The sequence below is a fragment of the Pantherophis guttatus genome, chromosome 2, assembly GCF_059756535.1.
Source record: "Pantherophis guttatus breed Tessera chromosome 2, ASM5975653v1, whole genome shotgun sequence".
NCBI lineage: Eukaryota > Metazoa > Chordata > Lepidosauria > Squamata > Colubridae > Pantherophis > Pantherophis guttatus.
In genome coordinates this window covers 78216625-78240948 of record NC_142064.1, presented here as the reverse complement: position 1 = coordinate 78240948, position 24324 = coordinate 78216625, and the positions used below count along the sequence as shown (strand labels likewise).

General features: G+C 36.9%; 1 protein-coding gene across 4 annotated transcripts in view; it reads right to left on the bottom strand.

Annotated features, from left to right (window-relative positions):
• The window catches only part of CNTLN (centlein), a 200038-nt gene that overhangs the window by 12507 nt on the left and 163207 nt on the right, over positions 1 to 24324 (bottom strand). For 3 of the 4 annotated variants that reach the window (XM_087886302.1, XM_034410493.3, XM_087886303.1), the window contains 6 exons: positions 24164 to 24261; positions 22493 to 22619; positions 21061 to 21198; positions 18125 to 18310; positions 2684 to 2881; positions 1240 to 1317 (listed from right to left, as the gene is read on the bottom strand). In XM_087886302.1, coding sequence (XP_087742428.1) covers positions 1240 to 1317; positions 2684 to 2881; positions 18125 to 18310; positions 21061 to 21198; positions 22493 to 22619; positions 24164 to 24261 — 825 coding nt within the window. Of the gene's footprint in view, positions 1 to 1239; positions 1318 to 2683; positions 2882 to 18124; positions 18311 to 21060; positions 21222 to 22492; positions 22620 to 24163; positions 24262 to 24324 lie in introns of all 4 variants that reach the window. The other variant, XR_015732281.1, reaches the window with a different exon arrangement.

Sequence of the window (24324 nt, the reverse complement as noted above, 5' to 3'; positions counted from 1 at the left end):
CAAATATAGTGCTAACCTGTCCTCCATCTCACTCAAAACCTCTCAGACTATCAGAAAAAAAAGCTTATAAAATACACTTGAATTTGAAGTACTTTTTAAATTTAAAAAAAAAACCCAAGAGAAAACATTTTAATTAATAATCTGAATAAAGATAATTTACAAATTAGTTTAAATAAATTTGATATTCATTAATCAATGAATGTGTACCTGCACTTCTCATATTAATGTGCATTCTTTCAAGGGATCCAAAAAAATTTCAGCTCACTCTCTTTTTCCCTAGTTTTGGAATGGCTAACCAATGGATCTTGGGTTGCACCTCATTGGCGTTACTGTTTTTCTAGTCCCCTCCATTTCAGTTCCTCTGCCTTCCTGGATAAGGAAGTAAGGTGTCCTCACTTTGCAAGCATTCCTCCTAGTCACAAATAAGAGGTGACTGGAGAAAAAATTAATGGCTCTGGAGCATTGCTGTTGGCTTGGCCAAGACATGTCTTTCTCAGACATTTTTTATTGGAAAATGGCAAACCCATGTGAGAGGTTATAGCCTTATTATGATTTCTGAGTTCCTTGTAAAAGAGGTACCTGCCAGATGAAATGGATAAAAAATGTTGTAATGTTTTCAATTAGGCATCCATCTTTGGAAATGTCTCCTAAATGAACTAATAGGAGTTTCTTCCATCAGAAAATAGTAGATCACTCAAAAGACATTTGCAATAACAGCAATAGTCTGTGACAATTTTCCATTTCTTAACAAAATGAGAACCTACCAATAGGAAAAGGAGCAGAATGAGACACTCTCAAATGGCCTGGGCTTGGCCACCATTAAATTCTTTGTTACAGGAGTTCGGGATCTCTTCAACCAAGCTGTCCAAGATGAGTGAGGATGTCATTCAGAGTAACCCCCCCAAGTTACTTAACTACCGTGGAGAAAATTATCCCTTCCAACCTTCAGACTCAACAAGTGGACCATCACTGTCATTAATCACAGCCATATTTTTTTGCCCAAGAGGGAGACAGGGTTTCTTTCATTAAATAATAGGCCTCTGGAGGTTATTTGAATGAAGGTCTCTCTGATCTACCCCCCTAAAGCAGCTGTTCAGTGTAAGGTGCTTCAAAGCCCTTGTGAAACTTCTAATAGAGTAAGGACTAAATTATTTGCACAGGTGTATTAAATAAGTATCAGTCAACACGAACTATATAAACCAGTCTTGGTTACAATTGTTAAAAGGTAATGTTGAATACCTGTCCTTCCAGAAGTTTTTGTAGATAGCTCAACCATTCTTTGTCACTTTGATATTCCATTTTCATCTGTTCTGTTTCCTAAAAATAAAAATAAAAATCCTGTACAAATTGTCTATTATGCTACAGTCAAGTTGGTACCAACACCACTTGCCCAGAAGACCACCCTATCTGATAGCAATTCTTAAAAAGTGGAGAAAAAGCAGAAAGAGGAAAAACTGTTTCCCTGACAATTTCCAGACTGTTTATTTTTTTCATGGCTGTCCTAAAGTCTCAGCTTGACTTTAGCCCCCCAATTGATGAAGCTCAACCGTTCTGTATTTTGTCACCAATTAAGAACCAGCAGCCATCTAATTTAATTGCAAAATGAGGGCTGTTCAGAGCTTTGGCACTTTAACATATAAAAAAACAATGGCTTTCTGCATTGAGCTTGGGTTCTAGTGATGGTATATTCGGTAACAATATAAAATAAAAGTTGCCAGTGCATATTTTAAAAACATTTTTTCAACTTCCTAATCTAACTTTAATATTTCCTGGTGATCTCCCTTCCAACCCTGCCTGACTCCACTTAGTTTTTAAAGTAATATTAGCTTGTTACTGCACCTAGCTGGGAACTTAGGCAAATAAAAGTTAAAATTGCTGAAAGCAGATGTAGGCAGAACACTAGGTCAGGATTTATAGGTCCATGATCTGTAACATATGAATTATGTTTTCTACTTCATTACTGTATAACAATAGTAAATCTTTTGTCATTGTTTCCTAATTATACTACTGAAAATGAGGAAACTTGAGGAAAGCAGATTTTTGTGTGGAAGGACTGTAAGGTCAATTAATTTATTCTGGCACTCAAAACATATTCCTGGGCTCAAAAGTATTTAATTCTAAGTGTATGTTTTTTGCACCTTTTTCCAGGTCAATGAAACTTGAAGCTGCAGCAAAAAATTCAATAGACTGTGTAAGTCTGAACTGCCTATCCTTGTCTTAAGAGATCAAAATTAGATTTAGTGAGCAGTAGGGCTCACAATAATATCAAAAAATGCTTCATTGATATCCCACATTTAGATAGCAGTGGAGGCCTGACTGACTTAAGATATGGGGAGTAATTTTTAATGATCCCTATAAAGGGAATTTATCAATAAGAGGCAGATGGCAAAAAATACTTATTTTGGCAGCATATGGAACTTTAAAAGTTCAGTGGCTAAAATAATAGGAGAATTGAGATCCAAGAACGGATATTAGCTTAATAATAGCAAGATAAAAAGAAATTAAAAGATGAGATTCTTATTTAAGTAAATCAGATAAATTGATTGCTTATTATATATAAAAAATAGTAAAACAAGTGTAAAGAAATTTGATATTTCTTAACCCATTGATTTATAAGAACCTATGCCACTTTACACTAAAAAAAGATTTAAAATTAATTCTTAGACAAATTAGTATAACTTACCTCATCATTTACAACATCAAGTATCTCATCTAAATCAGTTTTTGAAATATTAAGGATTGATGCTGCCAAGGTTTGAGCCCGGTGAACAGATTCTTTGGAAATGTTACCACCACATTTTTTGTCTTCCTGCATTTTTTTAGTACATCTGATTCGTGTTCGCATCTCTTTCACATTATGCTGTAGTTCAGTGGCCAAGCTCTGTGAAGATAAAAATAAGTAAAAGCATTTCTGATTAATTACCTACTTTCAACACATTTGGGGAAATAAACAATTCAGCAAAATTCAGTTGTCGTTTTAATACAAGTCGAACAAAATAGGCTAGAAATGACAATATCTATATCCACATTCATATCTGTATATGTATATGTCAAGGAATGTCTAACAATACTTCTTTTTGTTTGTTAGTTGAAACAAATTAATAAATACATTTTCAAATTAAGTAACTAAATGCGAAAAACACATTTTTTTAAATAAAATAAAATAAAATATTCCACACTTACAATTAAGGATTCTCAGAGGCTGCTACAGTAGTAAATTTGCCACTATTTTAAGACCTGTTTTGATCTAGATCAGTGGTTCTCAATTTTTGTTTTCCCCACTGGACCACTTAAAGTTTCTGGTCTTAGTAGACACCTAGGATTTTTTGTTCATTCTCCAAATCAATGGGCATGCATTATTCATATTGTAATAACTTTAGTGTATTAATAAAATTATGGGCCCTAAGTTAGAATGCTAAATAGGTATCTGTAACTGGTCGTTTTAGAGGAAAAATTAGTAGAGCACATCAGTGTCATACTGTGAAAAATTAGTAGGCCAGGGATCTGTTAATTTGGTTAAAGCAGTCCAGCTCTGTAAAATTACCTCAATTTTCACCATCTGAACTCTTTCCCCAGTATATCAAGTACAGCCCCCCCCCTCTGTGTGTGTGTGTGTGTTAATGACCCTGTAATCCCTTGCATCAAGTCGGGATGAATGTTTCAGCTTGCCCGTTTACTGACTGTATACCCTTCGTGACGCCTATGCGGAGTTCACAGCAGATATTTTCTCTTTGAGCCCAGACAGAGAAATATTCTGCCGCTACCCAGGATTGAATCCACAGCCTTCTGATTGTGAAGCGAGAGGTCCACCTCCAGGCCACCACGCCGCTCTTAGGGCCAAATATATATATATTCCTGATTATTTTATAAGGTATCAGTGATACCTTATAAATAGAATAGAATAGAATACCTGAATAATAGAAGTGTTTATGAACTGCAAAACATACAGTTTTTGTTTTACAGTTAAAATATAAGAACCCCAACTGCAATATTAGAACTTGGCTGTATTTCAACAATCACAATGACTACATTATTATGTTGGCAGAAAATATGTAAAGTATTGTATATTCTGGTCATATGCAAAAAAAAAAAAAATGTGGGGGGGGAACTAAGACTAAGGCTATTGTTTCTTTATGTTTCATTTCAAAGCTATAAGACTGGATAGTCTTATATTGTAATTTATTTTGACTGCTACCTGTTACCCAAATTGCAGAAAAACTGATGATTTTAAACACCTTTTTGAAAATATTCTCACCAGCTGAAAAAAAAAGCCATTCTACTTAGCTTGTTCAAGCTCAGGGTGGTTTTTTTGTTTTGTTTTGCCTATCATGCTGTGTCTGATATTTTATTTGCAAACAGAGATGGTTATGGATTGAAAGAAAAAAAGAATGCTAATGCATAATGGCATTAAATGCTTAATGGAATGAATAATGAATAATATTAACTACAGTAGGAAACCAACACTGATAACAATAGCCACAGCGTATTGCTAATTAGCCAGCTCTGCAAAAAAAAAAAAAAAAAAAAAGCATTTGACAATGCCAATATCTATGAGTGACCCAAAGTATTATATTGGGGCAATATAAAAATGTGGAGAGTAAATAAATAAGTAAATATAAATGCCTCTGGAAACAAATCAACAGGATATGAACAATGCTCAGTAAATCTAAATTTTTTCACTTTTAAATGCAGTCTGAAGTTCATAAAAAAAAAAAGAGAGGTCCCTATCTTGCACACGCATTGAGAGAGAGTGCAGAATTAATGTTGGGCACTAGTGAACAAATCAACAGGTTGTTGATTTTACAAGAAAAAAAGATTGTGGTAGTCTTCTCCCAGAGAAAGTTGTCATACTTGGGCCCAAGGAGAATCCTTTGTTACTCTTGAGGACTTGGCTGCTGTTGCTGGAGTATAGATACATTGGATGATAAGTGACTAATAAGTCACTTCTTTTCAGTGTCATTGTAACTTTCATGGTTGCTAAATGAATGGTTTTAAGTCAAGGACTACCTGTAAAGAACCCTATAGAGCTATGACGATGAACCTATGGCATGCGTGCCAGAAGTGGCATGCAGAGCCATCTCTCTGGGCACGCCAGCCATCGCCTGTTGCTCTTCTGGGTTCTGGTGCACGCATGTGCACCAGCCAGCTAGTCTTCACACGCGTAGGAGCACCGAAAACTGGAAAAGCAGCTCCCCACATGAGCGCACCAGGAAGCTAAGCCTATGGTCCCCGGTGTGCACATGCACGCCGGCTAGCTAGTCTTTGTGCACGCATGTGCGCCAGGAACCAGAAGACCAGGTGGCCAGTGCACATGCTGGAAACTGGAAGCTCACATGCGTGCTGGGGAGCTACTCTTCCAGTTTCTGGCACTCCCGTGTCCATGCACCGGGGAGCTGCTCTTCCGGTTTCCGGTGCTCCTGTGTGCACGCATAGGGGAGCTGCTTTTCTGGTTTCTGGCGTGCATGTGTGCTCCCATTTCAGCACTCGGTGCTGTGAAGGTTCACCAACACTACTATAGAGCTTGCTGTACCTATAGCACTAAGATCTTGTTGCATCCAGCATATTGATTTCAATTTTCTTAAGCATTTCTAATTGATTCTGGCCTATCAATGAACAGAACTATAACCACTCAAAATCCACTGGGTTCCCCAACCCCTGTACCAGGTTCTCATGGAAACTTAATTTTTTTCTCAATTTTCCTTATCAATAATATCACAGGAGGACTATTAATAGTCAAAAGTTTTTTTTTTTTAATGTAGGTAACAATGATTACATGAAGCTTTTGCCATGAAAGCTTATATGTTTTAGATGATCATGATCTAATTTCTCACCAGAGTACTATGGAAAATAAACTTCCCCCTGTGACTCCCTATGAATCCAATTTTTCTAAAGTAGATAATAGGCTCATAGATGAGAATGAAAGAAAATGATCAGCTTCATCAACAGCACTAGTTTATACTAGTATGATAGAAAGAGCAAGCACCCTGTTATAGAGATTATATCTGAATTACACAGTCATACTTAGTTTGTTAGCATTAGGACACAAGAAAAACAAAGCAGTATCTGTCAGATGAAAGCACTTGATTAGCTATAGAGTAAATCATCTGACTAAAAACAAACCGCTCATTAAAAATAATCTGGAACATAAATAACATGTTAATAAGTAGAAAGGCATATTTCATCATCTGACTAAAAGTTAATCTGAACTTTAAATTGATGAATATAACCTTTAAAATAATTTTACAAAGCTGCAGGATGTATAATTTTTGGTGTGTATGATGTTGTTTTATTTCTATTGAGAAAATTGTAACTGAAGGCCTAAGTCTTCACAAATAATAGATGTAAATGTAAAGTGGAGGGAAGTCTCTGCTGCAGTTTGCGCTCGTTCCTCAGCCAGCCTAGATTTCCAAAAAGTCACCAAGAAGAAAGAAAAGGAATAACGAAGAGCCCCAAAGAGAGCTCACTGGGCTTTCCGAGAGTCAAAAAAGACACAGAGACAGAGATACACAAAGAAAGAAAGAGAGAAAGAGAGGGAGGGAGGGAGAGGGGCTGAGAGAGGGGGAAGAGAGAGATACAGAGAGAGGGGGAGAGAGATAGAGAGAGGGCGGAGAGGAGAGAGAGAGACAGAGAGAGAGACAGAGAGGGGGAGAGAGATACACAGAGACAGAGTGGGGAGAGAGGGAGAGAGATACACAGAGAGGGGAAGATAGAGGGGAGAGACAGAGAGATACAGAGAGGGAAGAAAGAGGGGGAAGATAGGGAGAGAAAGATAGAGAGAGAGGGGGGGAGAGCTAGAGAGAGGGGGAGGGGGAGAGCTAGAGAGAGATACAGAGATACAGGGGGGAGAGAGGGAGACATAGAGAGATACAGAGAGGGAGGAGAGAGAGGGGAAGATACAGAGAGAGGGGGAGACAGAGAGGGAGAGACGGATAGGGGGAGAGAGAGATACAGGGAGAGGTGGGGAGAGAGATACAGAGAGAGGGACAGAGACATAGAAAGATGCTGAGAGAGAGCGGGAGAGAGAAAGATACAGAGAGAGGGGGGAGGGGGAGGGAGAGAGAGAAAGAAGGGTTTTGCGGCTCCTGGTGTTTTTAAACAACTGGTTCTCTGCCCTAATGACTGGCTGGGTAGGTGTGGCTGGGGTGGGTGTCATGTGACTGAGTGGGCGTGAGTGACGTGGAGTTGGCCACGCCCACCCAGATTTTGTGGCTCCTGGTGTTTTTTTTTCTGTGGGAAATGGGACCAAATGGCTCTTTGGTTGCAGACCCCTGTGCTAGGCAAAGAGCTACTTCTTGTATCATTAAAGTAGACAATCACTTTAAAGCCGAACTTCAGATAAAAAGCAAGAGTGGAAAAATCTAGAAAATGCTATAAGGATCTCTTCAGGTGGACTAAGTTTAGGTTTATCTGAATTAACTAATTTGAAATTAAAACTCTGTCCCTTAGGATCCCCCTTTTGCATATTTTTTTTCAATGTGAGCTTGTAATTAATTGTTGCATTCTGAAATCAAATGGGCTTTGTCACTAAACTTAGTTTTTCTTCAGTTATTTTAATGCCTACTTCTTACTTCATATATCTATCTGGGCAGCAGAGGTCTATTTCTATTTCTGAAACATGAATGGAAATCCAAAAAACAGAAAAATAAAGCAAATAAAAAATCCTTTGATTTACACAAACCCACCCACAGAGCAACTTAACAATTCCAGTGTAGATTCTTCAGATCTAAGGCAGTGGTGAAATGTAAAATTTGTTACTACTGGTTCTGTGGGCATGACTTGGGGGGGGGGTAATGTGACTGGGTGGGCATGGCCAACTTTTTTTTTCTTTTGAAAACATTTTTTTGCAGAAAAAAAATGCTTTTGAAAGCCTCTGACGATCCCAGCTGAGCCGCACAATCATCAGAGGCTTTTTATTTTTACTTGTAAAAGCATTTTTTCAGCTGAAGAGGTTGTAGAAAAAATGCTTTTAAAAGTAAAAAAAAAAAGCCTCTGATGATCGCGTAGCTCAGCTGGGCATGAAGGGGGGGCACCTGCCGCCATCGCTACCGGATAGGGCGATCCAGTCCGAACCAGGAGCATTTCACCCCTGAGGGCAATGGGAGCAAACCTGTTGTTAGTAAAATCCCCTTTGTGTTGGAAATCCCCTTGTATTTCCAACACAGAGTGTAACCTTGTGTTTACATTGCAGCAGGTACAGGAGAATATAAAGCTTTTACTGCTAATTTAAACAAAAGAAGGTCTTTGTATTGCAATCAGTTCCTTGTTGCTGTTTTTTAAAGCAGCCTTTTCCAATTTGGTTTTTAGAAGCTGCATCCAATACAACTTTTCTACATTGGAAAATATTGTCTTTAAGCATTTCAGTTTCTCAGTATTTTAAGAGCCCTCAAAGATCATGGAATACAAATAATATTTTTTGTGATTTTCATTTGATATTCTTGCAGAAAAGACATTTTGACAATTAAAGTCTGCTAACATTTTGTACAACTTTAGTTAGCTGAGCTTTGATCCATTGGAAGCTGTTAAATTAATAACAAATAATCTTAAAGGACAGAACTTTGCATTAAAATTGGCAGTACTGCAGACTGTGCAGATTGACCTGTTTTATTGTTTGGGTTTTTTAAAAAAAAACTATAGATGTATGATGAAATAATTTGATTCCAAAAAAGATCTATGGAGTTCAAATTTTAATATGCTTTTGTAATCTTTCACTGTTTAATTTATAACTTTTATTAATGCAATATTCAAATAATATAAATATTAAAAGTATAATTTTAAATACCCTAGGCTTCTGCCTTTTTCAACATTCAAGTCATCTTATGATTCTATAAAAGTCAGAACATTACAAAAATGAACAATACAAATGAAAAATACCATGATCAATGTGTGTGTGTATGTGTGTGTGTGTGTTTCTCTTTAGCCAGGTTCTTCCTACTTAAACCAAGATTTTTATGTAGCCCTAGTTCAGTGAAATCACAATCCACTAGTTTCTAGGCTTTTTTCAGGCAGCCAGCAAGCACCCTGCTGCCCATTGGGAGCCTAAGGAGACTAAGATGGATCTATTTCGGACTTATTAGTCCTCATCAGTTAGCCACACCCTCATCCCATGTATCCTCCCTGTAAAGGTACAGTATTTGTTTTCTTTTCTTTTCGTAGGCCTTTATGTGTATTTCTCTTTAGCCAGGTTCTTCCTACATAATAATTCCGAAATAGATCTATCTTAGTCTCCTTAGTCTCCCAATGGGCAGCAGGGTGCTTGCTGGCTGCCTGAAAATAGCCTAGAAACTAGTGGATTGTGATTTCACTGAACTAGGGCTGCATAAAAATCTTGGTTTACGTAGGAAGAACCTGGCTAAAGAGAAATACACATAAAGGCCTATGAAAAGAAAAGAAAACATATGTATGTATGTATGTATTTTTGTATGTATGTATGTATTATTTTAGTAACAATTTGTTATTCATGTCTAGATGAGAGCTCACTGTCTGTATAACAAGAGTATATTTTAAATCTTCAAAATAATCCGACACAGAAAATAGCTATTGGAAATTTGAAAAGTAATTCCTACATAAGGAGATCAGTCATACTTTATTTGTGAAAAACATGGTTTAAATATTAATTAAACTATAAAGAATGATTGGATTTTATAGCAAGGATTTGGTCTTTAAACTATTTACTTTGAAGTTGCTGCCCCAAGGCAAAGTCTGTAGTTATAAAATTTTTATTGTTATCTGCATCACAAGGTAGCATCTTTGCAGACAAGATTCTAAAATCCTTGTCAAAGGAAGGTGGACCAGAAGAAATTGAACACCTGAAGAAACTGAGTGACAGTTTTATGCACAGAACAGATAAACCATAAGGGAGAAAGGAAGCATTGCAAATAAATCACAATATATTACTTTAATTGCAAAAGTATTAGAAGTGGGACTACTTCTGTGTTCTACTGATAGTCAATTATCTGTTTTAATAAGCTGGTGGGCCATTTATAATGGTAAAGTTCAGGCAAACTAGCTCCCCTTTCATATGTATTTTAACATTATCCAAATGCTTTATATCAAATTGTCCATTTTGTTCTAGAAAAAGTTGGTTATTCAAGAACAAATGTCTTATTTTGATTACATTATGATCAATGTATGTTAGGATTACTTGATGAAACAAGTGACTAACTTTGGCTAATGATGAACGATGGCTATCAACCTGAAGTAATGTAGTCTCATATCATTGGCATAGATTTAATTTAATTTAATTTAATTTAATTTAATTTCCAATTTATATACCGCCCTTCTCCCTGAGGACTCAGGGCGGTGTACAGCCAAAATAAGAACATAGAATACAAATATTAAAAAACAGTTAAAAATATATATAAATTTGGCCCAGAATTTAAGAAATCACAAACCGATTAAAAGAATTTAAAAAATTTCTTCTTAAGCCAGCCCGGCTTGCTGGAAAAGATGGGTTTTAAGGGCAAGACGGAAGGCACTGAGGTCATGGATTCTCCTTATCTCAGGGGGCAACTGATTCCAGAGGGTAGGAGCCCCCACAGAGAAGGCCCTCCCCCTGGGGGTCACCAGCCTACATTGTTTGGCTGATGGCACCCTGAGGAGGCCCTCTCTGTGGGAGCGCACGGGTTGATGGGAGGTCGTCGGTAGCAGCAGGCGGTCTCGCAGATAGCTAGGCCCTAAATAGTATAGAGGCCAGAACCTTGTCTCACAGTCAGACATTTGGCAAGCTGTTTCCTGTAAAGTTAATCTCCTCCAGGAATATGTGCTTGATGACTTTAACCCACAAAAGTAAAGCCAAGACTTCTCCTTAAAATCATCAAGCTTGTCAACTGCACCCAGGTCTTTGCAAAGAACAAGAAATGCTAAAGGTAGACAAAACTTTTTGGAATTGAGGGTACACTGGGCAGTCTTGAGAAAGAGTGGGCATCTCTCTCTCTCTCTCTCTTTCTTTCTTTCTTTCTTTTTACCATAAAGCCAGCTCTAGGCTTGCAACCCCATCCAGGAGCATGGGAAAAGAGACATTTTAAGATGCTGCAGCTGAGGAGCTGTCGAAGAATCCAGTCAAACACATTTCAATCATTATAATTCAAAGTGTATGATTATGTTTTCAGTCTAAGAGTTATACAGTGGCACCATCCAGACCTCTGATTCAATTTGCCTAAATCCCACATGAAGAGTGATTTTGATGGAGAATTAATTTAATCAGAAACATCTACTGTGGCTCTTCCTTAATAAAAGCCTTAGTGGGTACTTTGTTCCCAGGGAAGCTGGTGAGTAGAATATTCAGTAAAGTTTTTTTTTAAACTTTTTAAAGCCAGTTTTTCCAGTAGTATGGAGAAAAAGATGATTCTTTTAAGGTAAATTTCTAAATGAGGGAAGTATTTACATTTTAAAACATTCAATATTCTTTCCTAGTTTATGAATGTCTGTATATAATAAACTATTGTTGTTGTCTTCAAGTCAATTTCTGATTCCAGACGACTTCCTAGATTAGTTCCTGCAGTTTTCTTAGCAAGGTTTTTGGTCTACACTTGCCTCTTTCTAAGGGCTGAGAGAGAGGCCACCCAACTGGCTTTGTAATGCAGGACTAATGCATGACTAGTTTATAGCCTAGAGCCTTAACCACTATACCAAACTACATCATTGGCATCCTTCAGTATCAAGAGACTATGGTATCGTGCTCTGGAAAGAGGTCCTAAAACAGCATCTAGTGTGACTAAAAAGGCCAATTTGAGAGTGGCAATCCCTTCCAGATACATTCTGTCCCCTGCCCAGCCCCCAGATTTCGCTGGTCCCGGGACTGCCTCTTTGCCTCAGCCTGCTGAACAAGTGTCTCTTCGAATTGGAGAAGGCCATGCTACGTCTTTAGCCTCCAAGCTGAACGATCGGAGGTCAAGTTTTCCCAGTTGTTAATGTCCATTCCCAGGGCCTTTAGGTCCCTCTTGCAGGTATCCTTATATCGCAGCTGTGGTCTCCCTCTGAGGCGCTTTCCCTGCACTAATTCTCCATACAGGAGATCTTTCAGAATCCAACCATCAGCCATTGTCACGACATGCCCCAGCCAGCGTAGACGTACCAAACTAGCTCTTGTAATAAAGTAAGCACTTATTGTGAAATCCCATTTGCATTTTAAAGATTTACAAGGTTTTCATATTTGTATATGTGTGTATACACATACACACGTGTGTGTAAAATTAAGACAAACTGTTCTATCTACACTTTGAAATATTTCCTGTTAAAAATAGAAATGGCAGTTCTGGAAAAATCATATGCACACTATCTCTAGAAGTCCAATTATTTCTATTCTTTTAAATGATTATTATTCACAGAATTCACATAATCCAAAGTTAGGAATTAAACACAGATCTGCATCCATAAAACTCTTTGGTTTGATAATTGAAGTAGCAGATATTTGGGATTTTTATCAACTATGTTATACTCTTCAATGTCTAACATTATTAGAGACAGTTATAGAGGCCTTCAATTTTATAAAAGCTACAAATAACGGTTGCCTATACAACTTTGAATAATATTCAAGACTTATTAGCTCCATTACACCAATCAATTATAGTAAACTTTAATACATATATATTTCATTGATCCTTAATTATAAATTCTTATCAAAGCTGATGTAATATGTGTTCTAGGAAAGAAAAGGCAAAGTGAAGGGGACTTTGCTAAAAGCAATGTTGACCACAGTGGAATAGAGAGCTGGTGAGTAGAGTGGCTCTTTGTAATTCTTCTTTGGATAAGGAGCATCCAAAAATGTTCCAGACAGTTGCTTTTCACTAAGAGACTGCAGGACAGCAGTCTCTGATGGGTTTAATGTTCTGGGAGATGAGGGAGTAGCCATCTTGCTCAAACCATGGCCAGATGTCTTCCACAGGACACTCAATTTTCATACTTCCTTTTCTAATCAATTTGATAAGGGGCTTGTCACTTGCTTTTCAGCTATTAGAAACCTTGGAACAATAAATCTGAAAACTAAAACACTTAGATTCGCTTTCTAATACAGAATGAAGCAATATATTTTAACACTGGACATATTGAAGGATATTCTACAAGAAAGAACCCAGAAGTTAATTTAAAGTGTGTGTGCTTCTATAAATAGTGTTTAAAAGATGTTATGCAAGAAGATGGAGTTTTATGTGACAAGATTGAGACTGATATAAAAGTGGATTTAAAAATGTCAAGGTACAAATATGATATATAAGAAGTTGCTACCGTGGAACATACAAAAGAAACTTAATCTTAATAATTAAAAGGGACATACAAATAACTAACCAAGAGAGTGACCTGGATAACGTTCCTTTGGATTTACAAAAAGCTTGTTAAAGCTTTGAGGCATTTTGTGAAAAGGGACAGAAAAAAAATGATGAGAAATAGTGTTCTAGTTTAATATTTGAAAAAACTAAAAATCAAAATTGTTAAAAGTAAAAGAAATGAATATAAAGTTAATTTGATCAAGATTAAAATATATATGTTTTTATCTCTCATAACCCTTAATGGACTTTTGCTGATCAGGGTTGAGATGATTAGGCATTTACTTGTTTATAGATAAAAGATGGAATATGAAAAGAAAATATTGTATTTTAAGAGAAGATAAGCTATTAAAATTGTTTATACTTGTGACGAAAAACTTTTATAGTTTTTCTTTGCCATATTTTTTCTTTTTTCTTTTTCTTTCTTTTTCATTTTTTGCACCATTTATTTTTTTTAAAATTTTTTAAAAGTTTGTATTACTTTTTAACAGAATTATTATTAAAAAAAATCCCTGAAATAATAAGGGAGCAACTTCTCATGTACCTGTAGCCTCTTGGACAATGCTAAGATACTAGCCAAAATATTTTTTAAAAAATAAGGAAACTAGCTTTCTAATGACTCCAAACAGACTGAATGTCTAAAACTGACTGAATTCCTAAAAAAATAAACTTCCTACATCACACAAAGGTAAAAAAAAAAAAATGATTTCGAAAACACTGAACATACTTTTTAAAATCAAAATAAGCAAAATCTGATCAAATAAAAATGAAACAGAAAATGATCTGGTGAAATCTTTACCTGCTTCTGCCAGAAAAATGTTCCCTACTACTGATGTAAATAGTCATTTATCTGAATATACATAATTTAAAAAATATGCTCATGACATAAGATCTCTGAATGAAACTATTATTAAACAGCTCTTTAAAAAGGCTTACTTGAATTATCATCACAAATATCAAATAATGACAAATCCATGTTTTGTTTCAAGGGTTTGTTTTTCATTCTCTTCAAGACTTCTTAACTTTCCTTCCGTGAAGACATAACTGACATGTGTACAGTTTTTTGCAGATATATACAGTACTTAAAAATAACTCAAAGCTGAAGGTGTGAAGGTTTGACAGGACAATATTGAAAGGAAGAGATCAGTCAAATGAAAGAGAAAGATGAGATGGAAGCCACCTGGACAACCCCTTGTCCAGTAGGTTGAGAAAAGTCTCTTGAGGTCAGGTACATGGTGCATAATTACCATAGAGAAAAAAATTAAGTAGTAAAGATAATGCAAAGAAAAAGTATAATTAGGATGCACATCCATATAGCCTCTATATGTATGTGTTCAACCATATAATACAAAATTCATGCATTACACATTAAAGTAGGTATCATATGAAGCCTTTCTATGTCAGTTCTAAAATCTAATGCTCTTCAGATTAACTGGAAATATAGTCCATAGCGTTCCCAGCCAGCAAGGTCCAAGTCATTCCTATAAATCAAAGTAAAGGTAAAGGTTTCTCCTGTCCAGTCATATCTGACTTTAGGGAGCAGTGCTCATGTCCATTTCTTAGTTGAAGGAGCCAGAGTTGTCCAAAGACCCTTCCTGTGGTCATGTGGCCAGCATGACTATAAGCTGAGGCATATGGAACATTGTTACCTTCTCACCAAAGTGGTACCTACTGTGTTTCACTGAAAATATGACCTACTCAGAAAGTAAATCCTAGCTTGATTTTTACATATGCACCCAATATAAGCCCTACCCCCAAAATAAGCCCTAATTAAGACCCCACCCACTCCATGGTGTATGGGTAAAAATTAAGCTAGGGTGGGGATCGGGGTGGTATAGCTACCCTACTACTTACCTTTGGATAGTTGCAGTCAGACCTCACACACCTTGGCCCATTTTTTCTGCAGCCGGCAAGGCTTTCCTGAAGGCCTCTGTAGTTGAAAACAGCTCCGGATCGATCTGGAGCTCTGTTAGCGGCTGCAGAGGCCTTCAGGAAAGCCTTGCTGGCCAAAGAAATTCCTGAAAGCCTCCAATAGTGAAAAAAAGGCTGGGGGCAACGCGCGCAAGTGAGGTGAGTCAGTGGACATCCTCCCCCCCGAAAATAAGACCTAGTGCCTTTTTTTGGCAGTAATTTTTTTTTCAGGGAAACACAGTATTTAGCTAGTCACATTTGCATGCTTTCAAACTGATAAGTGGGCAGGAGCTGAGGCAAATAACGGGAGCTCATCCCATCGTGCAACACTCAGGATTTGAACCCGGGCTGTCAGCTTTCTAGCTGAAATGCTTAGCATGTTTAACCACTGAGCCATAAATACTGGTAGTTTTGGGTGAATATTTAGTATTTCCTGTATAAATATACTGTATTTAGTATTTACTGTATTTATTGTATAAGGCCTGAGAGAAGACAGACAGTCATAAGCAAAGTGAAAATAAAAGCCTCAGGAGGAAAGCATGCAAATATAGGCATTCTCCTAGTGAGCAAAAGTACAGAATATATTTAAAGAAAGATGGTATGAATAAAAAGAATACTAGCTGTGCTAACTTAATTTCCCCTGAGTGGCTTTTGTAAATATATAAGTAGAGTTTTAACCTGGTTTACTTTGTGCACTCACTGAAATCTGAGAAAGATTTTCAGTTTTTTAGCAACATTCTATGGGGAAAAAAGGAAAGAGGATTTCAGAGGACCTTTTATACATAAATATTTAGCAACTTGGGGAATGTCAATAGCAACTGCTCTGATCGTCATCAATATTTGACTTTCAGACTGCATCTTTATTTTCCTCCAGTTTATCTATTAGGAGCGACAGATTAACAGCTTTTACCAAAATTATGCTGTGAAATACATACTGATCATTTTGTAACACGAGGCTTAGAATTCTATACATTTTAGGGAAGATTAATATATGATGCCCGGGTAGAAATGTGGGAATTCTTCCAGCTGCTCAAAACATGTCAATTGATAATTTAGGGATAAGTAATGAAGTGGGCAGTTTTGAGGATGTTGCCAAACTATCTGATGTGTCAAAAAACAGCAATGATTGTGAAAAGCTCCAAAAGATTGAAACAGGCTGGCCAGTCAATCAAATGGAAAATGAAGTGTAATACACGTAAATGTAAATTGCTAAACATTGGGGCATTACCCCTGCCCCCATTTCAATACACTGGTAAAATTGATGATATATGTAAGAACCAGTGGTGAAATCCAAATTTTTTTACTACCCGGTTCTGTGGGCGTGGCTTGGTGGGCGTGGCAGGGGAAGGATACTGCAAAATCTCCATTCCCACCCCACTCCAGGGGAAGGAAACTGCAAAATCCCAATTCCCTTCCCACTCCTGGGGGAAGGATACTGCAAAATCTCCATTCCCACTCCACTCTGGGGCCAGCCAGAGGTGGTATTTGCAGGTTCTCTGAACTACTCAAAATTTCCGCTACCGATTCTCTGAACTGCTCAAAATTTCCGCTACCAGTTCTCCAGAACCTGTCAGAACCTGCTGGATTTCACCACTGTTAAGAACTTGAGGTCATAGCAAATAGTATGGTGAAGATGTTACTTGCATACATCAGTTCTGAAGAGTTTCATAGAATGGAGTATAGTGGCAGTGGTTTGCTCTCCAAGCTTGTTTCAATTTAATTTCTGAACGTTTTGTTACCAAACTAAATTGAAACAAGCTTGGAGAGCAAACCACTTACCAACATCTAAAACCTGAGCTATAAATATTTTCTATTACTTCAATGGAGTTTAATATTCTGAAAAAAATGACAGGCCATTGTTAACTGGTATGGTCCGTACTGCATATGGCCGAAACAAAGAATGCCTGGGACAATAAGCAGATCTTTCTGGAGAACAGTTTTCCGAATTCTATTCAGTTCTAATAATCCAAAAGGAAATACAAATCTTCACACACACACCCCAAATGTTTTTGCAACAGGCTCCAGTGAGTGGACTTCCAGATTTCAATAAAAAAACCCTTAGGTCCATTTTAATGTACAAGCTTCAAGTTGAGGCAATAAATGCCTAATGATTTAAAAACGGTTTTAGCGGCCTTTTTGGCTGAAGAACAAGAGGTTATGACTATGTATCTGAAGACAGAGTTACCTGAAGGCAAGATAAGACATTGCAATTAAATAAAGAAATTATGCAAAAATGGAATAAACAAGGTTGAGGAAGGAGGATTGTTCCTCAACAACACAAATGGAGAGTCTCCAAAACTAAATATAATCATAATTAGAATAATGTTTGAATTATGTAATTACAATAGTTTAAAACAGCCAGGACAGTGATTCAATTCTCCCTTCTCCAGGTCTTGAATAATGGCCTTACTACCACCAACAACAACAACCCCCCCACCTCTGATTCTGTTGTCTTACACAGTGTCTTGGGTGTGGCAATCCCAAATTTTATCTTCAACACACAAACAAGGATATGCCCAAATTACTCCCCTGATCTAATGTTCCAAGAGGAAGTTTTTAGATCTCTGACATAAAGGACATTTTTTTAAAAAAACGGGGGGTGTTTGGCAGTATTTATTCATTTATTTGTCAAATTTAGATAACCCCCATATCAAAGCGAGCAATGTACAATAAAAAAGTAAAATTTAAAAACCCTAAAATCCATTTAAAATACAATACCTCAAAAAAGTGTCAGAATTTTTTTAAAAACTAAGATAATATGTTAAAAGGCATGGGGGAAGGTCTTCAAGGTGCTAACCATCCCCAGGGATATAGATATATAGGTATAAATAGCTATATACCTCACATATAAATTGTTGTACAAAATGTGTATATATAGTATATGTGTGTGTTTGTGTATGTACATATGCAAATATATATATTTACATGTGACACAGATATTTAAAATGCCAAACCTTTACAAAAGTTATGAACTCTTCCACTTTTTCATTGGACATGATCAACTTTTTCTGCACCATTTCAAGTGCCTGTTCACTTTGCCTTGCTAAACTGTGAAGCTGTTGAGAGGCCGTTGTTTCAAGTTCAGTCATGGTATATTCTGTCTCTGCCATTTTAGCTTCTAGATTGGAAAGATTAAGCTCCTGAAATACATAATGCATAATATAGAAATATATAATATAGTTATTATATATATAATAAGTCTACATTCCCACTAATCTATGTCAAATTTCCCCATGTGTTGCTTTCCAGCAGAGATGGTATTCAGCAGGTTCTGACCAGTTCTGGAGAACCGGTAGTGGAAATTTTGAGATCGGAGAACCGGTAAATACCACCTCTGACTGGCCCCACCCCCATCTATTCTCTGCCTCCTGAGTTCTAGCTGATCGGGAGGAAATGGGGATTTTGCAGTAACCTTCCCCTGGAGTGGTGAGGGAGTGGAGATTTTACACTATCCTTCCCCTGCCACGCCCACCAAACCATGCCATGCCCACCAAGCCACGCCCACAGAACTGGTAGTAAAAAAATTTGAATCCCACCACTGTTTTCTAGATACCTAAGAATTCTGGGAACCATATTCGCAACACGTAGAGAATTTGGCAAAAGGAAAAATCGATTTAGGCAGATTGAAGATGAGGATTAAACCTCAGAAAAGACACAAATATCTTCTCTTTCTGTTCAGTTTTTAAAAAAATGTCTTCTAGCATTTCTGAATTGGAAAGAAATTAACAGTGTCTAGAAGATCCTACAAAAAATTAATTGTAAAGCTCATTGCCATCTCCTATAGTCTTTTTTCCTGCCCATTCCTCCAGTTAGATATAAAATACACTAAGACTGTCTGTTGTTTAAAACTCAGGGGAAATAATGTGGCTGCTTGTCTGTCTTGTATAAGTCCAGATGCTGCTTCCTCTGTAAACTGTCCAGTGCTGAGTGCTTATTATACCTGAGTATCTTAGCTCTAAAAAGTTCATGCTTCCTGTATTGAAGCTGTAGGAGAAACTGAGACAGGTTTATGCTCAACCAGACAGAACTATTTAGACTCTCTGGGAAGAGAATCTGTAAAATCCATAGAAAGATTAATAATCTAGGATTAAAGCCTGTAACAATAGAGTGCATCCAAAGTTTCTTTCAAGTTGCATTGTTAATCATAATTCAGTGTAACACTGAGATCTCCTTCAAACCTTTGCTATATCTACAAAAACAAACAAATAAACCAGAGGTGAAATGCTCCCGGTTCGGACTGGCTCGGGCGAGTAGGTAGCGATAATGGCCGGTGGTTCAGAGAACCGGTAGCAATGGCAGCTGGAGGCTCCGCCCACCCGCCCACCTGCCCCATTCCCTGGAGTCGGGGAATGCACCATTCCCGGACTCCTACTGCTCACCTTTCTCCTGCGGCTGGCTGTCAGGGAAGGCAAGTGCCCGAAAGGTAGCGGAGTCGCTCACTCTCCTTCTTGAATGAGCCGCTCTGGTCCACGTGCCGGCTGCGCAAGCGTACATCGTTTATTTAATTCAGCGGCAGGTTGGGTGTGGCTTGCGCAGCCGGCGCATGGACCACAGTGGCTCATTCAAGAAGGAGAGTGAGCGACTCTGCTGCCTTTCGGGCACTTGCCTTCCCTGACAGCCAGCCGTGGGAGAAAGATGAGCAGTAGGAGTCTGGGAATGGTGCATTCCCCGACTCTGGGGAACGGGGCAGGTGGGCGGAGCTGCGTGGCGAAGGGCGAGCAGGCAGCGGCTCTGCGGCAAGGCCGGAGTTGAAGAATGGTGCATTTTCCGACTACTACTGCTCACCTTTCTCCCGTGGCTGGCTGTCAGGGAAGGCAAGCGCTCGAAAGGTACCAGAGTCGCTCACTCTCCTTCTTGAATGAGCCGCTCTGGTCCACGCGCCGGCTGCGCAAGCGCACATCCAACCTGCCACTGAATTAAATAAACAGTGTGTGCTTGCGCAGCCGGCGCGTGGACCAGAGCGGCTCATTCAAGAAGGAGAGTGAGCGACTCCGGTACCTTTCGGGTGCTTGCCTTCCCTGACAGCCAGCCGGGGGAGAAAGGTGAGCAGTAGGAGTCCGGGGAATGGAGTGGGTGGGCGGAGCCGTGGGAGAAAGAAATTTAAAAAGTTTTCCTACCGGGTTCTGTGGGTGTGGCTTGGTGGAAGGGGGTCTTGTGACTGAGTCGGTGTGGCTGTGAGTGACATCGAGTTGGCCACGCCCACTCAGTCACAGGATACCCCCACCAAGCCACGCCCACAGAACCAGTAGGGAAAAATTTTAGATTTCACCCCTGAAATAAACCCAGAAACATAAAGGAACTCCAAAATGTAGAATGACCTGGCATTATATGAATTCATTCAGAACTTTGCTTAACAAAAAGGGATAGTAGGAGAAGAAAGTAAGTTCTTCCTTCCTGGTTTCTCACCTGTTGTAGAAAATATTTGTCGGATACGGCTACATTAAAATCAGAGAAGAGAGAAAGTGCTACTATAAAATAGTGTATTTTAGAAAATTATATTTCATTCTAGTTAAAAGCATTCAACATTCGATTATAATTAATGTAATTCAACTTCAGAAATTTCTTCTGAATTACAGCCATATATGATATGGCTTTAAATAAAACTCAAGACAAATGCTACTGTGGGCAAATTAAAAATGCAAAGGCACCGATCATGGAACTATTTATTTGGGGAAAAAAATGTGCACCAGAAAACAGGGCAGATTGTTAAATAATTTAATAATGATTTTATTAGCATATATTTGAAATGGTTTCTTAACTGTGTTTTCTTTCGTATTTTTTGTACACCTCATTGTTATTGGATACAAGTATCCCAATGAACTGAAGGCAGGGTGTAAAGACTAATAAATCATCATCATCTTAATCATCCACAATATCTATAATTGTGTACCTTTTTCTCCAAGTCTTCTTTAGTTCTGTGATACATCTGTTCGTACTGTGTCTTTTCTTTGGTTGCTACATTAAGCCTCTGCTTTAATGAATCAATGGATATTTTTTTATTTGAACAGTCCTCAGTTAATGTCTTTGCCTGGAACAGCATCCAGAGAAAAACTATTAAGGAAAGCATTTAAATAATTTAGATGGAAAATCAACACTATCAAAATACTGCACACATCTAATTGTACATAATTCATTTACCTTCTGAATAGAATGCAGGCTATCTTGGCTTCTATTCAAACATGGATACTATCCATTGAAATCAATAGGATTTATTCATAGATAAGTGGGCATGTGAGTGCAACATTTTACTATTTATCAAATTCATGGGCAAGAAGCCAAATGCTAGCACTTAAAAACTCTGAAACTTGCGAGTATGTCAACATATGGTACTGATGAGAAAAATTACAAATAATATAGTCCAACAGTTAATAGCTGTTTATTATTTGAAAAACAAGTCTATATAAAAAGGGAATCAATTTACAAAGCATATCTAAAGAGGTCATATTTTTGCATATAATACACTTGATTTTTTTTTTCTAACTGAAGGTAGCCAGAAAATCGCAATATTTTTAATATTTAAAATATCATCACCACCTTGTTGCATAGTATAACATAGGTCTCTAAAATGCTTTTTCATACTACCTCCTCTTCAAGAAATTATTCTGATTCAGTTTTATATTGTCTGAGATTTTTCCCACCCTGCCAATTTTATCTCTTGGGCTGACAGTATCTAAGCGATATCTCATCTACACAGAACAAGATAGTTTTGTCTGGAATTTGTCTTGACAATGTATGACTGCCAGCAGAAACTATGTTCGCACCTAAAAAGCTAGCACCTGCTTTTAAAAAAGAATCAAAGTAGCGCTTTGTTTCTATGTTTCTTGGATGTTATGATTTGCAGCCTAAGAGATTCCTACACATGTGACTTGTTTGCTATAAAACAGGGCTAAAACACACTGCAGAGGTACTAAGGGGCAGTTTCTCTTCCAATCTGTTTAAGCATCAGAAAAATGCATTAAATATTTATGAAGAAAACAACTTTCAGAAGAGCATAAAATGGAATCATTAAATATATAACAATGGAAGGGATCACACATAACTATTATTATAAAAATAATTTATAGGTCATTGTTTTCCCTTTATGATATTTTTGTCTTGATTTACACTGCAAGAAGACTTTCCTTTGATGTCTCTTTTCAAGAAACAGATATATGAAATTCCAGCTGAACAACATGCCCCAAACACTAAGAAGCACTTAATTATTGCTTTAAGAGCAATCTTTGCATAAATGAAACTGTACTAATCATAATGATGGCTACTATAATTAATCAATCTGGTGGAATTCAGTTTGTTGATTTAAAATAAACACTAAAATTAAAGACCTTTTCTTCCAGACATTGTAATGTTTCATTAAAGCTTTTCTCCTTTTCCTGATACGTTTTCATACGCAGCCTCCAATCTTCTATTAAATGCCTTTTCATACTTATATCTCTTTCCATTCTAGAAATCCTTGAAATAAAGAGAAAATGAAATATTCATAGAATTATATAATTAGCATGTTATTATTTTGAATAATTGTTAATGCTCGGTTCCATGCTTATCTTTGTACCATTTGTCAAGTGAAAAGTCTTCAAAGTTTTCCCTTTGTGTAATGGCATTAAAAGTAGATTTAACCTCTGTCGGCTTCTGAATCTTAAACTCCACATTTCACAGTAGCAATTCAGAACAATAAAAATACACACTAGTTTATAGAAACCCATACAATGACGATGATATAATTATAAACAAAAGAGAAGCAAAATATTCTACTAGTCTACTAGGCATAAAAAGTAAAAAATAAATTAAAATTAATTATAGCTTTTTGAAAGTGGCACTATGTGAATTGACTGTCATAATTTTGAACTACTATTTAGTACATAAAAAGCTTTGTATCAATATGAGGTAGTTTTAAAAAGTAAAACGCAGCTATGCTATGGAAAATCAATAGACCAATTTCAACTATGAAAATGTGACTTCCCCAAAATGTACAACTTCTAAATAAGAAACCTGTTCATTGGGTGAAACCTGTTCATTGAAATAAGAAACTGTTCATTGGGTGACATATCAGACAAAAATCTATGCTTATGACTGTTACTTGTTCGTATTTTCTTGTGACAACAACAATAAAATGAACCAATATAATACTTATACAGAATTCATTTTTTATTTTTTATTACTTTTTATATCTTTAAGGCATCACATATTGGTAGATCCAGCAAAAATCACAGTAAAAGCCAATGGAAAGAATTTACATTTCAATAGACACAATTGCTTAGGGGGACAATCAAGAATATTGAAGCATATTCAGTATCTACTCTATACTGTAATATAGTGGTTGGACATAGGCATATCAGAATGCTATCTCTCACCTCCAGCTGGATTCCTTAGGTGTTCCTCAAGGCTTTAATCAATAAAATATGCATTTTGTTAAATCCTTTTAAAGGTGAAACATTTTAATGAAATAACTTTTATTTTGCAAGATTAAACATTATTAGGTTTATTCAGATGTGTACTGGTCTGTTTAATTAAGCAACTGATTTGCAAAAATATACATTTTAATAAACTCAAAAATAAATAAAAATGCATTTTTGCATTTTTCAGAAATTATAAAATTGGACATTTAATCCAATTTAAGCATCTAAACCTTGATGTGCTTCTTAGCCCTTAGGCAAAGGACTACTGTATTTGAAAAACTGCTTTCAAGTATGCTGAGGTATTCATTTAGATGGATATAATCAGGTGCACACTGGAATCAGATTTTTTTTAAAAAAATTGTTTTATTACAGTTATATATATATCATCTTGTGTACTGAAAATAATTCAGCAATTTAAAAGAATAATATGTATTAATACTTTTCTCCTAAAAGAATAAATAATATGAACTGAAACATAAAATGCCGAAGGAAAAAAATATATGGAAAGATCATTTTCTGAAAATTCTCCATGAATATAAAGCAAATGCATTTTTGCCACAAGGGGGAGTCAAACACAACCAATAGGTAACTGGGACATACTTTTCTTGCAGTTCCTGCATCTGTTCTTCTTTTCTTTGGACTTCGGATTTCAAAGATTTAATGGTTGATGAATGTTTAGTGATTTCATTATTTGCATTCTAGAATGAATGAAATATTTTATTAAAGTCTCAGTAATGTTGATGTAGAATTACTCAGAGCTG